Source organism: Leuresthes tenuis, unplaced genomic scaffold (assembly GCF_036924035.1).
Source record: "Leuresthes tenuis unplaced genomic scaffold, fLeuTen1.0.hap1 SCAF_24, whole genome shotgun sequence".
NCBI classification, from domain to species: Eukaryota; Metazoa; Chordata; class Actinopteri; order Atheriniformes; family Atherinopsidae; genus Leuresthes; species Leuresthes tenuis.
In genome coordinates this window covers 14563004-14580551 of record NW_027325378.1, presented here as the reverse complement: position 1 = coordinate 14580551, position 17548 = coordinate 14563004, and the positions used below count along the sequence as shown (strand labels likewise).

At 41.3% G+C, this 17548-nt stretch overlaps 1 protein-coding gene across 3 annotated transcripts in view; it reads right to left on the bottom strand.

Annotated features, from left to right (window-relative positions):
- mllt10 (MLLT10 histone lysine methyltransferase DOT1L cofactor) overlaps window positions 1-16086 on the bottom strand; it is a 36703-nt gene extending 20617 nt beyond the window's left edge. For 2 of the 3 annotated variants that reach the window (XM_072378073.1, XM_072378074.1), the window contains exons 1-7: window positions 15715-16086; window positions 13646-13725; window positions 9594-9648; window positions 7384-7493; window positions 7176-7279; window positions 6684-6777; window positions 4320-4409 (exon numbers count right to left, since the gene is read on the bottom strand). In XM_072378073.1, coding sequence (XP_072234174.1) covers window positions 4320-4409; window positions 6684-6777; window positions 7176-7279; window positions 7384-7493; window positions 9594-9648; window positions 13646-13725; window positions 15715-15877 — 696 coding nt within the window. In that variant the 5' untranslated portion in view covers window positions 15878-16086. The remainder of the gene's footprint in view (window positions 1-4319; window positions 4410-6683; window positions 6778-7175; window positions 7280-7383; window positions 7494-9593; window positions 9649-13645; window positions 13726-15714) is intronic. The other variant, XM_072378075.1, reaches the window with a different exon arrangement.
- Window positions 16087-17548: the final 1462 nt, after the last annotated feature.

Sequence of the window (17548 nt, the reverse complement as noted above, 5' to 3'; positions counted from 1 at the left end):
TGCATCTTCTTCTGTGTTAGACAACAATTGTTTTTTGATCATCATGATATGATGTTCTGAGATAATTATGTGCATTTATTAACTTCTGACTGAACCCCTGAGCTAAGAGCTACACAGGGGTGCTGAGAGTGGGCTGCCAGACCACAGCCTCAAGACTTTGCAGTCAGCAAAGAAAAAGAGGGTTTTGTCTTCTCTTGCAGCCCGAACCCTCACTGAAAATTAGAATGCGTACCCAAGTATGGCTGCCTATCAATGCCAACTGGAGCTGGGACTCACAAAGCCACATAACAAGGAACTGAAGACCTATTAAACACTTTCCCATCTTACTCAAAAGCCAATAATTATATAGCGCTACTGCAATTATGCCTTTACAGGTTTGGAGGAAAGAGAGAAAAAAAAAAGGCGGATATTAAGCTTTTTGTTCAATTACATGCTGTTGTTCAGAACTACTAAACAACTGCAATTATTTTTCTGAATCTCCAAAAAAAAAAAAATCCGAACGGAGGCGCACCTTCGATTTTTACAAAGAAAAAAACGGATGAACCTAAAGCCTTCACTGAAACAAAAAGAAGTTCAGATAACCGAGAGGGAGAGTGACAGACACAGAGGTGAAGTCTTCGGGTTTCTCTTGTTGTTTTTCATTAACATTCCAGAGGTAGGTGTTGATGGACTGAAGCTGAGCGGAGAGGGTCGGATAACACACACACACACACACACACACACACACACACACACACACACACACACACACACACACACACTCAGAGAACCAACTGGACTGGGCGTGGGAAACAAAACACACACAGACAATATAAGTCTGACACAGTCTTATCAATCAGGTCAATTGATTATACGGGCAGAGACAAAGCCTTTCAGGGTGCTCTCTCCTCCCTTTCTCTTGCTGGTCATCCCAGGTCTGATCATTTGACTTGTCCATGTGGTCTTTGAGACTGTGTGGGGTAAATATGAGTGGTGGCAGACAATGACAACACCATCTATTTATCCAAATCCCTCACAAAGAGCAGTTCAATAGTGGGCTGAAATCCTTTCGGTCCATCTGAGGAAGGACGAGGGAAACCTACTTCTAAGGATTTAAACTATTGTGAATATCTCTCTGCAGAAACATTTCTTTACTCTCTTAGCACACATATGCATCTGTGCTTCTGTATGTGGACTAAAGCTAAACATAAAAACTAAATATAAACAATTTAGGGAGCCAAATATCATTTTCAGTACCAATGTTCTGCCATTTGTCCTGCGGTGAAGGTATTATGTCTACTGAAGGACAGAATGCATTAACTTAATGCTCCATGGATAACTTTAAAGGCCCCGAGACGATGTCTTCATATTATTTGTTTCAAATACAACAGCATTCAAGAAATAATCAAGTAAAAGCAGAATAAAGAAACAAATCCTCTGATTTGAGAGCCTGGAACGGGAGAAAATCTTCGAATTCTGGTTATCAAATTATTGAAAAATTAAAACTCAAATAGTTTTATTCAAATTAAATACTTGGTTTAATGTATCCAGTGTCTGAAATGAATGTCTTTATCCAACAACCAAGGCGAGTGGCAGATACTTTGCTCATCTCTGTCACACATCCAATTTTAAACATCGTATTGAGGAAATAAGGTCTCTAATCAACACAAACTTAAAGAAGAGCAAAATTCAACCCTGTTCAGATAGTTGACTCTTTACCATAATGACCCTCTGCTTTGCATGGCCCACAGACAACCATCTCCACGTAGCCTCTGATTGGCTGCAGCATTTGCTGCTTAGTTAGTGTTACAGTTAGTTTGTCAGTTAGGTGATTAGGGATAAACATGAATGATAAGGTCTGAGCCAATCAGAGGCTGAGTTGAGGCGAGTCTTTGTGGAAAGCCAAATAACGGTAAACGTGGTGGAAATGTTCCCACCAGTGTGGCAGACAGAATTAAAAGAAAAGGAAAGTCAACTCACATTTGGCTCCTAGCAGGTGTTAATCAAATCAAATGAATCCGGCCTTTTTATGCATATAAGCTTATGGTGCTTCTCTTTGCTGTAACATCTATTAACAAACAATCCGGTCTAATCTTATTTCGTTCTAACACGTCACTTGAAAACAAATTACTTTTAGCAGAAAGACAGAGCATTATGTGCAACAACTCATATTCTAAATGCTTCTCATTTCAACTTAATGGCCTTAGGAGGACGAGGGGGCATGTGTGGAGGGGTGCAGACAGAGAAGGAAAAGCAGGGGAAGACTAGTAGAAAGGGAGGAACAGGAAGTAAAGGAGAAAATAATCCGCCCTGCTCTGGCAAGAATTCCCCTGTGCAGTTTCCTGCAGGATTTCTGCTCAGCCATTGTGTGTATGTATGGATATGTGCGTTTCCTGCGGGCCTTTTCAAAGCAGCCAGTGTGGGGGATCTTTAAGACCCTACTGCAGGCTCTTACATGACGTGGGTATACATCTGAAGCTTCCAACTACATAACAAATGCATGTGAGGAGAGGCAAACAAACTCCCTTATCGCTTACTGGGGAATGGGGATGAAGAGGAGGGGGTACTTTAGTGCTTATGAGGCAGCATTAACACAATCTACGGTGACTAGTACAAGTATAAATTGAGATATACACACATACAAAAACTCACTCGGGAGCCGTCAGGCACGATGACCCAGAAGAAATTAAATCATTCACACTCATTCTGAATTTCGCTAAATAGAAGTGAGCACGATATAGGTCTTATTTTGTGTTTTTCTAACAAAAACAATGAATTATAACTGGAAAGGGAGCTATATATAAAAAGGTGTTTTGGCATAATATGACTTACAAAATATATATTTCTGCTGTCTGCATAGGCAGGCTTAGAAAGGTTGATAAGTCTCATTGGAACTTAAGCATTTTAAAGCTCATCGCCTTTATGTGTGGGAGTGATTATGGTGGCACTTTAAACTCTGCTATAAATGCAAAAAATAAAAATAAAAAATCCCCAAAACTTGAGGACATGATGAAATTCTGTCCTATTTTACAGAGCTGCAACGTAAGTGCGGACTGTGCAAGAGCACTATGTTTAACATGACTGAGGTAGGCAGATAGTGATTTCTATGGTGATGCCGTTTGACTGAACAACAGAGACAGCCTCAGCTCAGCCATCTTGCTACAGATCACTGGCTAAAACAGTTGCACATATGCATGTAAAACGTCTGCTTTTAAAAGGCCACGTGTTTGAAATGTGTCAATGTGCCAAATCGGATGATGCTAACAGCCAACAATGAGCTGATATTCTCATATGTCACTATCTGGGTCATTTACACTCTTCCTGGGTATTACCAAGGAGGAAGGATGGATGCATTGTCAAAGTGCCGTACAAACAGGGCATGATGTTGGAGAGTTGGTTGGGAGAATCAATCAGAGTGTTTGCTTTCTTTAAGCAGCTCAACTGTAAAGGGGCAGTCATATGTTTACTTTACTACCTCATACTGGACTATCCAAATATGTCCACCTACCTTTTAAACCCTGATACAAGCTTGCAAATGTTTAGTAAAAGAATCGCAGGTTTCATTTCACTGCCGGCAAACCAGGAAATTTTCATCTGAGTCGTCCTGTGCTGTGACAAGGGCACAGTGAACAAAACCAAGAAGTGGAACAGATCATTTGACACGTCTTGCAAATTCAGATTTCACACAGCCTGTGATTACATGTTCAACTAACAGGCATGACATATTAAGTCACACTAACGTAGCATTCATTTAAGGTAGCAATAACTGGCGGGCTGTGGACATACTAGCAGCTAGAAGTCAGTCCAAATACAACAGCAGCTGCTGGGTCTATAAAATACATCATCAGCACTCATCTAGACATCAAATTCGAGGCTTAGTGCACACTAATCTATTCTGAAATAGGAGGAAATTTTTGTTTTTAAACTGTCACATTACCATGCTGCAAAATAAGGAATATCTATCACATCGATTTTTCTCCAGGGAAGAAATGACTAAAAACTACATAATCAACTTTTTGTAGTTTCTTTTTAAGCAAATCCATCTATTTAAAAAAAAAAAACTCCCTCTGTGCAAAAGTGCAATCTTTTTCTGATAAAAATCAACTGACTTAAAAGGGATGTTCTACACCACAGGGAAGACTTTTTTCTCAGCTTCTGATTAAGTCTCAACATACAAGATAGAGAACCACTGACCGACCTGAAAACATACCGCCCAAGTTGGCTTTGAAAGTAAATGTCCTATCCCTCCACAGTGTGAGCATGTAACAGTGTATGTTTCTGGTGGAGTCACAGTCGTGGGTGGGAGGCATAGAGAGGGCGAGATCTGAGGACTGTCTTACCTTTTTGTCCTGGTCTGGGGGTCTATCCATACACTGAGAGGAAGAGTCACTTAAGCTTTGAGACCTACTACCACGGCCCCTGCTCCTTCGCTAAAAAGTAAAGAGGAACTCCAAGTTACTGGATGGAAGTCCACAGAAAGAAGGCTAAATGTTGATTAGAATGTATAAAAAAAAGTTTAAAAAAATAAAAAACAGCCATGAGCTTTGATCACAAAAGTGGAAAAATGGTCACTGTTGAGGGGGAGAAAAAAAGCCATCATGGCAGTCGGTATTCAAATGAAAAAGAAGTGAAAAGGCTGTTAATTCATCTGTAATTGGCATTCAGATGCAACCTTGCACAACAATGCAGTGTAGTTCTTCCCCTTCTCTAAATCTTGATTTCATGTTATGCATGGCTGCACAGATCCTATAATCCCTTCTGAGACATTCAATTATCATTCAACAAGCTATAGAAATAAATCACCTTGAGTTAACACGCCAAAACAGATGGTAGAAATTATCTGTACCGTTACTCGATTCTGCTTAAAATCTGCTTTCACAGCTGGTGACGGAAAGTTACGCAACCAAGTCTGCCAATCGCTGCCGCAGAAGATGCCCAACAGCCTTACGTTACCGTGTGCCAGAGAAACGCGGTCCTGGTGGGTGCAAAAGCGACGCGCCCATACACGTCTTTACAATACTGAGAAACAGGAGAAGAGCGAGTCACACAAGGTCTCAATGGCCAAAAATTTCATTCACTGTAGTCGAGACCAAAGGAGAATAACCTGAGTTTGAAATTGGATTTACGGAGTAAAAAAAAAAAAAAAAAAAGAAGCATATGTTGCTAACATGGCGTAAACATCCATCAAGTGGTATTTTATGAAGCCCAGTCAGCTAACAACATTGCTTTCTTGATCATTAATTCCCTCTCGTACATTGCTGTGATCCATACAGTCCCGGCGTAATGACATTATGCCCCAGCAACCAAAGCAATTCATACGCGATCAGTGTAATCAATGTAACAGCGTGAGTCCTTCCATCAGCATTTGTTAACATTTTAAAGTGCTGTGTGCATGTGTGTGTGTGTGTGTGTGCACGGTGACACCATAAAGCCCGTCCCGTCTTTCATTCAACCGTCACTCCACATATTCAGAAAAGTTCATTCACATCCTTGCAGTCATATTTGCTGCAACGTCCGCGGCTGACGCTTAGCGTCACGAAGACGTGCGCGAATGTGACGTCTGATGAAAGGAGCACAACGGGGGTCTCAAGCATATCTCCTCAAAATATACATTTGTTGGCCTTTTGTGTTGGTAAGTCTCTTAATTACTCTTTTTGTATTTCCTAACTCAGTCTGACAGCAGCTGGCTATTCTGAGCGGCTTCTTCCAACTGTAACAACAGTAATCTATCATTTGTGAGACAATTCAAACTGCAGGCAAAATAATAATCGCCATCTCAAATTTATATATTATAACTAATGAAACTGTCTTTTTTTTATCAATATGATACATTAAGGTAAAATAGGCCTAAAAGCTAAGAAACAACTCATTACAATGTATCTTCAAAAACATTGGCATTGTTATATACTACAGAGTAAGAGGAACCCATCCAGCATCTGCAAATCCAGCCCACTGTGACCAGTCTGGCCTTCAGACAAACGAGATGAGGAAGTTGAGGGTACGACATCTGAGTGAAAAGAGGATATGAGAATGGGAGGAGCAACCATGGCAGATGGAAAGATATAGATGGGTTAGAAAGAAAGGGTGGACGAGAGAAGATAAACACTGACACGGATTCATTGATCCAGTGGAAGAGGAAGTATATGAAGGAAAGCATGAGTCGCTGCCAGCAGAGACAGGAAACCAAAGGAGGTAGAAGGCTGACGAGGATAAACAAAACTGATACGGAAGAAAAAGTTGGAAAAGTTGAGTAGAAAGATTGTAGAGATAAAAGAGACGGAGACAAAGGCAAAAATGAAACAGAAGGAGGTGATTGTGGGTCACCTCTGGGAGAGCAGAGAAGTTCACGAGACGAGAGGTACTTCTCCTTGGGTTTAAAGCTAATGAATACAAGTGTTTGTACACACGATCATCTCTGCTAATAGTTAGTGCAACAAAAAATAATTTCTATTCAAATTAAGGACACCTGTAGACACACTCATGCATGTTTTGAGCATATAATCACGTGCAACCAACCCTTTAGTGTACAACATTGCACCAGTAAGAATGGTGCCCTAAATACAACAAAGAAATGATTAATCATCATCTTAAAGATGAGAAAAAATTCCCCAATTTATCCCCAAACGTGAAGCATTTATGTGGGTTAGTGTATTAAAGGAGCATGCCATCATTAGAAGGTGCCCATAATAAGAGAAAACACTTACCAATTTGCTGTGGTGGTATTTGCAGTATCCACAGTATTTGACATTATCTGCGTCTGAGCCTTGCTCCTCGCATAACAAGCCTGCAAACTGGGCACTGTAGTGGAAGGCCAAAGAAAAAAAGGCAAGGTGTGTGAAAAACAGCCGAGAGATGACGTCCCACTTCTGTGTAGCACAGTGCTGATTGAATTTAAAAAATACATCTCAAGTATTTCATCGTCCGAGTGTGCAGTAAAGCCTCAACTCTTAAACAGCTTAAAGACGAGCAATAACAAGAAATTTATGAGGAAGCTGCACCAACATATGGAAAAGGTTATGATTCTCTAAGAATCCCTTTTTTTTTTCCCCTCCCTCTCACTTGCAGTAGTTAAACTGCTTGAAAATTTCAACACCCACAACATTTATTTTCCTCAACAGAATATCCCATCTACGAGTCTTTTGGTGGGGGTGAACGGCTGAAGAAACAGACAATATAACAACAACATGGGATCTCACCACGTAACATGGAAAGCCTGTCTGCAGCCATGTTTGTTGCAGGTCATGCAGGCTCCGGTGGCCGCTTTGCTCTCTCTGCCCTGCTCTTCACAGATGTAACAAGTCTACGCAACAAAAACACATGAGGTTAAGAAAACCCAAACTCCTCCGACTTTGATCCGGTCCAGCTGATACTGGGATATCTACATGTGTAGATGCCTTTTATTACCTTGTTGTAGCGCTCATGCGGCACAGACTGGAGTACTATGGGCTCCATAGTTGACACATTAGCGAATTCTACCTCTGGTATGTAAAGGGCACAAACCACATGGGCCCAGCCTGTTAAGAGCCACAAAGAACATTTATCAGTCAGGTAACATTTCACAGTTTGCACAGAAATGTGTTAACTACCTGCTATGATTCTAAAAAAAAAAAAAACTAAAAAAGAAAGTGTGTAGAATTGATGTTTGAACTCATTTGATTAGTTTCTTGCAACTTCTGGAAGTTTGAGGTATGAAACAAATGTGTGGGGGTCAGACAGAGTTGTATCAGTTTGGTGAACAAGAGATTTTCATCCTTCAAAACGTGGACCAGACAAAGAAACCAATACAGCCAACAGCCGTCTTCTACTCACATATCATGTTGCGTCAAAGTGCATACGATATCATTCTCATGCGTCACTGTGATGTACACCTTTAAGGATTTCCTTCTGAGCGTTTTCTTACAGCTGGTTCAGACAACGCAACTGCAAGCCGTTAAACTTAATCAAAGCAATGTCCTCCAACCAAACCCAAAGACAATAATAATGGAACATTCGTCTTTGGTCTGAACCAAAACAACTAAAACAACATAAATTGTGAGTGTCCTGTTCAGTTTTAGGTGCATTCATCTGTTAAAGCAGAAAACTTTGACATGCTGAATTTCAAATACTTTCATTTGGAAATCGGTAGTCTGCTGACCTAATCATCTGTTTATTGAGCCCTAACACACAAACAGCTGCCTGTCAGTGAAGACAAACTGGGGGCAGCGGAATGACAGCAGGGCACGGTGAAGTGGCAACAGAATTGACGATAAGCTGAGGAGTTGGAGGAGGTGAACAGGAGGTCAGATGGAGGTGGGAGTCTCCTGCAACACTGGAGGTGTCTGTTTTTTCCCCACAGCAGATACAAAAACAGGCTTAAACTTACAGTTGAACCCATGACCTGCCTTTGACCTCATGAGTGGGACAGTGGGAGGAGGGCAGAGGGCGGAACAGAAGGGTGGAGCCGGTGTGAAAAGCGGGCATGTTGTTGTTTTGAAGTCCCACCAAGAATCTGGAAGAGGACTATAAAACAGGACCATAAAAGTGGCACAGTCTTCCTCCTCAGACTGAGCATTCACACTTCCTTTCCAAAAAACCCAAGAGACATCAAAGCATTTTACTAGCTGCCCAACAGATAAAGACAGAGTTTGAATTTGGTTGATAGACTAACTTATGTTAATGCAGTCAGTGCTGTCACAGGTGATGAAAGTAAGCACCACATCTATACTACACCCATTTAAAAATAAAAACTTGAGGCTGCTCCTTCATGTTTAACATTTCTTCTCATTAACTTCTGAGCTGTGAACTTCTTGCCATCACATAACATATATAAATGTAAAGGATGATCTATATCGCCACTTTTCAGCATGTCAACTTTTTTTATTTGTACATTGCTATCGTGAAACTCAAGCTCTAAAAAGAGTGTAAAGATATACAAAAACCAAAGAAGGCAAAAAGGAGGCCACGGTGGGCAGATGTCGACCTCATTTCTACAGGTTGCGAGTTCAGGTAAATTCCTCCGCTCTGCTTTATTACTGTCCCACCTGAAATAACAACTACTGCACAGATCAACAAGTGCAAAGAAGCTGCCGAATGGAGAGAAACCGAGAGAGATGGTGGGAGGAAAATGGTAGGAAAAGGAGAAGAGACAGAGAGGGGTCATGGGAAGGGTAAAATAAAAGAGAAAGTAGTAAAACGGTGTGTGTTAGTGTTGTCCTGATGCCTCCCTGCAGGCCTGGACACAATCCCACAGCTGTGCCTCTCTCTGACAGACTCGAGCACACATACACACACACAAACACACTTACTTACATGCACACAGAATATTTACAGTCTCCACCAAGCTGACCTCTCAATGAACCCGGAGAGGAGACTCCTCACAGGCCATGCACTATACCCATCCTGGCCCGCCCCCTCATAAACACACACATACACACAAACACACACACGCTCTCATAAAACATGGACTGGCAAGGACGGTAGCAGTGCTCACAACACAGCAACATAACTCTCCCAGCACGCTCACAGCCCTTAAACTTGCTGGTGACGTGCAGTTAATGACAACATACACAAGAGGCCAACCGCAGATGTGGGTGTGTACAAGTGTGCGTGAGTGTGCAGCTGAAAACTGGGTCTACCTCCATTGTCAGTCCTCTTTAGGGCTCCATCCTTGTGGGGGCAGAGCTCACACCTCTGTGGGTAAAAAAAAAAAAAAGGCAAAAAAAATAATAATCAGGGTCAGGAACGACAGGTCAACCTCAACTAGTCGGGATGAGGTAAACGCTGAAGCATATGATGGTTTGTGAGATGAGTTGGCCAGTTGCCCAGACTGGGACTGGGGAAACACTATCACTAACTGCCACCTCAGGTCCTTTCTTTCCAGTGTGTGTGTGCGTGCGTGTGTGTGTATCAGCACATGCAAGTCTTGGGGAAACCACTCCTGCTGCTCTCGTTCTGATGAGTCAGCTCCTCCCTGACACAAAGAGGCTGGTGCTGCTCCTCATACTGTAATTACACTGTTACACACCCCTAAACACGAAGACACAAGGAGTGGTGTGTGTGATCTGTAACTTAAACACTATGGTTAATGTTGTTCTATCCCAAATTCCTCATTTCAAAATTCCTGTTCGGGGTGTGGAAATGTCACCAGTCTATGATGCATCTCGACACAGGCGTGAGCGATTCTGCATCGACGCAAGAGCGGAGCATGATCCGGAATTCCAAAACACAAAACGAGTAATTAACGGCCTCGGTGGAAAAACACAGGCGCATGTGTTGTAACGTTAAGTTCAACCGTCATAAAACACAGAGGAGGGAGAGCAAGAAGCAGCAGAAGAAGAAACCCACAGCTCCCATGTTACTGCGATGTGACGAAGTTCAAAACATTTAAAGGCAGACATCTGGGCTCACTTCAGTGAAAGCCCAAACTAGAAAAAAATATGCACCCAGCGTTTAAAGTCTGCCTCGTAAAAATCTATTATTGTAATAATACAACTAATACGAGGAACCACCTGAGACCCAAAAGTCTGCAACCTCATTCAACTCACAGCCAGCCTGAATGATCAGTAAAGAATTAAAGGGGCGCCGTCAACTTTGTGCTCCAACTCCAGGAGAGTGACTCGCTAAATCTGTGGCGGCTTTTGGGATCTGAGCACCTGACTTTCACCAGCTGCTGAGGGTCTTGGGGCCACGGGGTGAGCAGACTGTTCCCTACAAAAATCGCTCTACGTTCACTCTCCAGCCTAACCGAAGTTGGGGTAAATGATTCAATAAGTAAAGCTAGCTGACTGACTCACATGTAACGGTGTGTAATTGTGCTGAGGTGGGAAACTGGGACGCTGTCACTCAAAATACTTTTATATTAAAAGATTTCAAATAACAAAATCAAAAGGGGGGTTTAGACTGATAAAAACATATTTACAAAAACGTGGTTGTGTTCAATTCTAAGCCCTTTTTGCAGCGTTTTCTTTACATGTTAAGAACAGCAGACGAGGCTCCTCACTGCGGTAATCTGAGTACTGGATGTATCTGTACTGATCCACAACAGCACAGAGGGAGCAGAAAGCGGCATACAGGTCAGCAGAAAGGACAAACTTTCACCAGCATGCGCACACTCACTCGCATAGCAGCAGCAAGTCCTCTGAAATGTTTGCCGACGTGTTCGTTCATTGTCTCACCAGCTGATGCTCAGGAGATTTTAAAAGGGGCTGGTTGGAAAATCTCTGCAAGAATATGAAGTGAATGTTGTGGATATTTGCATTCTCACATGCCACTAGTCCCAAACAACACGTCAGGACTTCCGTGCACGTGTGACAATATGTAGTTATTTCGCATATAGTCATTTATAGATGCAAGACATTAAGATTGAAATGAACTGAATCATTTCTTAAGGTGAACTGTAACCTAACCGAACTGTGAGACAACTCTACATGGTGGAGTAATAAAGCTAAATGCATTCATTGCTCTGGATGCTTTGAATTCATCTTCGGTTAGAAGACGACTCACTCGAGACTGCATATCTGAGTTTTGCCACCATCTAAAAGTTATTTTTATCAATCACCATTTACTGAAGTCATTTGGCGTGCTGATGTTGGCCCGATTTCATTATGTAGCGTCAATGCACACGAGACATCTCTTCTTCAATTGAAAGCGTGCAGCAAGTGGAGCTAAATTGGGTATTTCTTAACTGCGCGATCCACTCGACATCAGCGTTTATGGGCGACGTACGTGGGGAATAAAACTCTCATTTGCTTCTTCATCCTGAAAAAAAAAAAGGACTCAAATGCTCTGGGTCTAAATTACCTCTAAGCATTACAATAAGAGATGGACCAATCAATTAAGTCGGCTTTTTTTTCCCTGTGTAGCTAATGATTGCTTTGTTCTTTTTAACAAATAAACTTTAATACATGCATTTAGACACATTTGGATGCTATTTCTCTGTGAAACAAACTTTTTTATTGGCCATTTCAGAACCCGGAATACTGGAGCGCTTAACTCGACTAATCTGTGTCTGTACACATGGACACGTACAGAAACGTTGGGGCGGCTGTAGCTCAGGAGGAAGAATATTCGTCTGCTAATTGGAAGATTGGAGGTTCAACTCCCGGAGTCACTCGTAGGCGCTCACTCACCGATTCTTGTGGGAATGTGTGAGATAGAGGGAGAAAAGCACTGCCTGTAAAAATGCAAAGACTAACATGAGCTGTGTGCGTGTGTGAATGGGTGAATGTTGCTTGTATGAGTGGTCAACTAGACTAAAAAAAATGGTATATAAATGGAGTCCATTTACCATTTTAAATGGCACACGCAGCTATGCAAATTTAATTTATTTACACGGTTACTTGTAAGTAAAAATTTCGACCGTAACCTAATAGTTTTAGGTGTTATGTTAAAAAGAAGCCGAGTGTCTTTCATTAATTGAAATAATACTAAAAAAAAATGTTTTAAAACATTTTGAAATATCTCCAAATGTTCCATTTGCTCTGTGTGCACATATGACTACAGGAGGGCAGATCACTCTAACACCTGTATCAACAGCTACATAAAGTAAATCTCGCCCTGACAAAACCTAGGCAGGTCTTTGGAAGTTTGCTGAGGTCATGTTAAGTTGAAACTCGGCAAGCTAGACCAGTTTGTGTGTTGCACCGGGTTTTCCGAAGAGAGCAGTCTCACATGTTATGATCCAGGAGTCTGGAAAGAGCAAGGTCACCCCATGGGTCATGCTGCAATTTGTTGGAAATGCAGGACCTTTCAAAGGCAGCGCTCCTGTCTGGAGGTTAAGGTTGTCGTACACTTTTTAAGATGCAGTTTAGATACCTCATGTCTACGCACCGTAATATGCCAAGTAATAACAAGCTCAGTAGATGCTAAAAGAAAAGCATGACTCAAACATGAGTGGGAGATGGCACATAAAATCATGCTGGTGCAGGCAGTTAAACCACATAAACTGGCAGTTTTAGGCAAGTCTGTGCAGAACTCGGTTTCACTTTTTTCTATTTACGATGTCTTTGATAGCAAAACGGCTCCTACCACGCTGTAGAAAGATTTAGGACTAAACGATATACATGGCTGACCGATACACGAGTGCAAACTTTTAGGTCTCACTAATGGGCTTGCTCTGTTCATCGTGTCTTTCTGTTCTGTAACATATGACAGAATTCCTCCATAGGGATCAGCTGTTAAAATAAGTCAGATTCTGCCAAAATATAAACAAACCCAAGTTAGACAGCATTTGACTTATAGATCAGAGTAAAATATCTGCACGAACGCACCACATAACTTAGAATGATACTGCGTAAAAAGTCTGTGATCTCTTCCTGATCTCTTCCACAGCACCAGCAGTCAACCTTAGATGACCTCAAGCAGAAATTTAAATAAATTTAAACTGGACAATACAAAGTGTTATTCTTCACCTAAAGATTGCAGGAGATAAAAAACACTGCAGAACTTAAAAAATACTAACGGTGTCTTAAACATGTACGGTACTACATCGACTACTTTTCTTCTTCTTCTTTCTACTTTTTATTTTTTCCCCAAGGACCTTTTCTAATAATTTTGGTCACTTTTTTGGCTCATTTATAAATACTTGAACTGTTTAAGATCAGGCAATCCACCATCTTTGTCAGGCAGTACTGTGATTCCAGGAGCTAACTCGTAAATGATGAATAGTTGGATGGCTTGAATAACTCACCACGCGAGCTGCTCTCTCCTGAGATTCACACTTTCTGCAGAACCAAGGACCAGTAGGCACCTGAACGATGCCATAGCAGGCTGAAGGGGGGGCATTAGAGGGGAAAACAGTTAGTCAATCATCATTACAACGATTAATACATTGAAATAATTATAACGAAACCAGGCTGTCGCTTGTAACTACACACCAAACCTAATAACGTCTCATCACAGTACAATATGCTGCATTATCTATTATTCATGCCAGCAGACAAACATGTGACTGCACTGAGTGAATACAGAACTGTGTTTGGGACTGTCAGGCGAGTGAACACAAAGCTTTTACTGTCGTCGTCGTCCTTATGTATATCACTGCAGCCGGCCCTGACAAGGAGCGCTACGAAACATTGCTAAAAACTATTTGGCAACAACAGAAACACAGACAAAGTAACAATTATTCAAACACAAATACATAAATCATAATCTTTATCTCGCTTTATGTCAGTGCTGCCGAGATGGCTTCATGGGACATGAGGACTCTGCATTGAAATATCCTAAAATCTTGACTTGACTGCTAAATGTATTTCTATGCATGTGGTCAAGGAAATGTTAAAAAGTGGGTGAAAATGACTGTCACAGAGAGACCGTCACTGGTTGCCCCCAACAACGCATTTTTCTTTTTTTTTTTTTTAACTACAACCTATTTTTCACGGTTTTACAGGACTCAGGTGGCGCAGGTACACATACGGACCCTTTACACGGCAGGACTACACTGAACAGCCTACCTCTTCACATTTTCAGATTATCTCAGATCTGACTGGAGCCCTTAATCTGCTGGAATAAACAGCTATAATCCCGATTTATGAGAAAATGGATGGCCGATCAAATCACTTAAAAGCTTGCCAGTCGGCTAACCATTAAAAAAAAGATTTTGAACACTTGGTTGTCATTTGTTGCTTTATATAAAAACATGTGAACACATAATTTGTTCTGATTGTTACATCCTGGGTATTAAGCAACTCATTTTCCATGATATCTTCATACAAGTAATCAAAAAGGCTTTTTATGGTTCTCCGCCTTTAAGTATTAAATAATATATCCTGACAAATGGTGAACACAGTCGGTCCGATAGCGTTACAGTAAAGGTACACGCCACATAACTGCAACTTCAACAGATCAATGTTTGGATCTTTTAACATATTCATCGACTAACTTCATTGTTGAAAGTTATCTGTGCTTCTCTGTTGCGTCTAATTTAACAAGGCACTGTTTTTTTTACTGTTGTACCAGGGCAGATCTGAACAAGGTATCACATGAAATAAAGGCAAAGCTGTACAAATGACAGCACACTGTGGCTGTTCCCTAGGTTCAGTTACAACAGTGTTAAAAGCAGACAGAACTATTCATTAGTCCACACACTGTAACAACCTTTACCAGCTAAACCGAGAAACAGCCACCAACATGCCACCACGTGAGTCGAGAGCTGCTGACAGTTACAGTAGTTTTCAGTTTCCCACTGTGTTTGCCAAATGGACACATGGCCATTTTTTTACACATGTAAACAGTGGACGTCATCACGTGAGTCATCGTGAATGAGCACAGCTGCTGTACAAGAAGCTGGCATGCAGAGGTCTATGTTTTGCTACTTGAGCTGGCCAAGAAAATCACAACACAGACACGACCGTGTTTCTCTTCTGCGACGTAAGGGTCTGGGCGTCAATTTAAAGGCCTGCGTCGTATATTCCAAGGTCCTCGCATCAATTCAAGCTTTCCTCCCAAGTTAATACATTTTGACAGGAGGAGAGTATTCCCTCCTCTCTTCTCTCAAATGACAGCTTCTGACAAGGAAACAATGGCACAACGTGCAGCCAGAGAGGTTTTCACTGAGCCGCTGCAGGCCATCGTCAACATACAGGTTTAGTTGGCTGTCGTGCGAAAGCAGATGAGTGCCCAGCAGCATGCGCCGAGCCTGACCTCAGCTTGGCCTTGGTGAGAGCAGGCGGAGGAGGCTTCATAACCTTTCAACATGATAACGCTAACTAGCATACAAGCTAAGTGCTAAGTCCTTGCCGAGCCAACAGCACAGCTTACCTTGATGCACTGCGACGCTGCAGCCGTGTCCGTCACAATATACGAGCGGGTTTTCTGCCCAGCCTCGTTCGTCTGAGCACACACAGCAACCTCCAATCATCTCCTTCATATTATTCGTCGAGAGCTTGTCGTCCGCCGTCAGACAACGCTCGCCGGAGACCATCTACGGAGAAAGCGGACATGCGGAGGAATACATAAAGATAGACCGAAACCTTCGTCGAAGACGTCCCTAGTTTCCCTGCAACGCCATTTTAAGTCCCACTCGGTCGAAATGTCATGTTTTAATCGTGTTTACGTCCCTTTTCGACGCCGTTTTTTTTCACCAAAACATCGCCATCACGGCGCGATGGTGAGAAGAGGGGGAACTTCGTAGAGAACAGGAAATGCGTAATGACGCAAGGTGCGTGAGTGTGCTTGTCCCTCGACAGGATGTGAAAGAGGACTGTGATTGGACAGGCGTTAGTAACGTTCCATTTTGGTTCCACATGGTTTGAAAGTTTGTAGCAAAAAGATTTTCTGCTAAATTCATTGTCAACATTGAAGTAACAGCACGCACAAAGATGAGACGTAGCAAGTTCAGTTGCAGTGAGAGAGGCATCATGATTATTATATAATGATTATAGAACAAATGTGTGAAAAATATTTACAGCAAGGACACGGAAACTTGTTAAAGAATGGATTAAGATTACAATGCTATACATATACATATACACAGACACAAACACACATATATATGGATAGATAGACGACTCATCCCTCAGCTGGTAAGAGCAACCATTTAAAATGGGTATTTGTCTTTTTAATTATTTCATTTTCAAGAGGATCTTTGGGATCATTTCACTCGCTACACTGAACTGACTTTTACTTCTCAAATTCAATTATCTTTTTAGTCAAGAAACACACTGATAAAATAACCCGTGAAACTGATCAGTTTCACAGCATCACAGGGTCAATGCTCCTCACACCATCAGATCTTTGCCTGAGATGGGAAATGGCATTTGGCGCTTTGTTTTCTTTAGATTATTGTGATTGATTTAACACAAATAGCACTATGAGCTCTGATTTAGGGTTAAATTAGGTTCAGTTTAAGGTCAATTTATAACCAAGCTGTCCTTTCTCACTATGTGTGTGTATATATATATATACATATATGTATTTAATCAAGTCAGTGCAACTATGAATAAAAATGTGTATGTTTACATAATTTAAACTACCATCAGGATAAGCACACATACTATTACACGCACTACATGTTCTTACAGTAGCCACTGAAAAGTTGGTAATATTCAACAATTACTAACTGTTGTTATTCAACCCTTCATGAAGCCATTCGGCGCAATAAAACATGACATCACTACATGCAGATTTTGTATATCGGTAAGTTTGCTTTAGACCCGAATGAATAATTTTCTAAACCATAAAGCGACTGTTTCACCAACTTGTTTGTGCACATCCACATCTGCATCCTAAAACTCGTTCAAGATGACAACATAGGGAGTTTTCATGACTGGTTTTACAGGTTTAAAATCTGTGTCTATTTTTCTTGAATAAAGTGGTAACCAATACTGTATTTTATGCGTTTAAAATTAATTTGAGTGATGCTTAATTTTGTATGTCAACACCCCTGGACCCCTCGGTTAGAACTGGATGGTTTCAGGAAGCCGAGATATTTTTCATCTCTTGCCATTTCATTGTGATTACAAATGACTTAAAGCAGAAAACATTCAAAGCAAATAACTTTAGAGCTAGGAGACTTTTGAGATGCTTTTTACTGAAGGAATAACTATCTTTTATTCTATACTATATATATATAAATACATGTAAATGTACACAT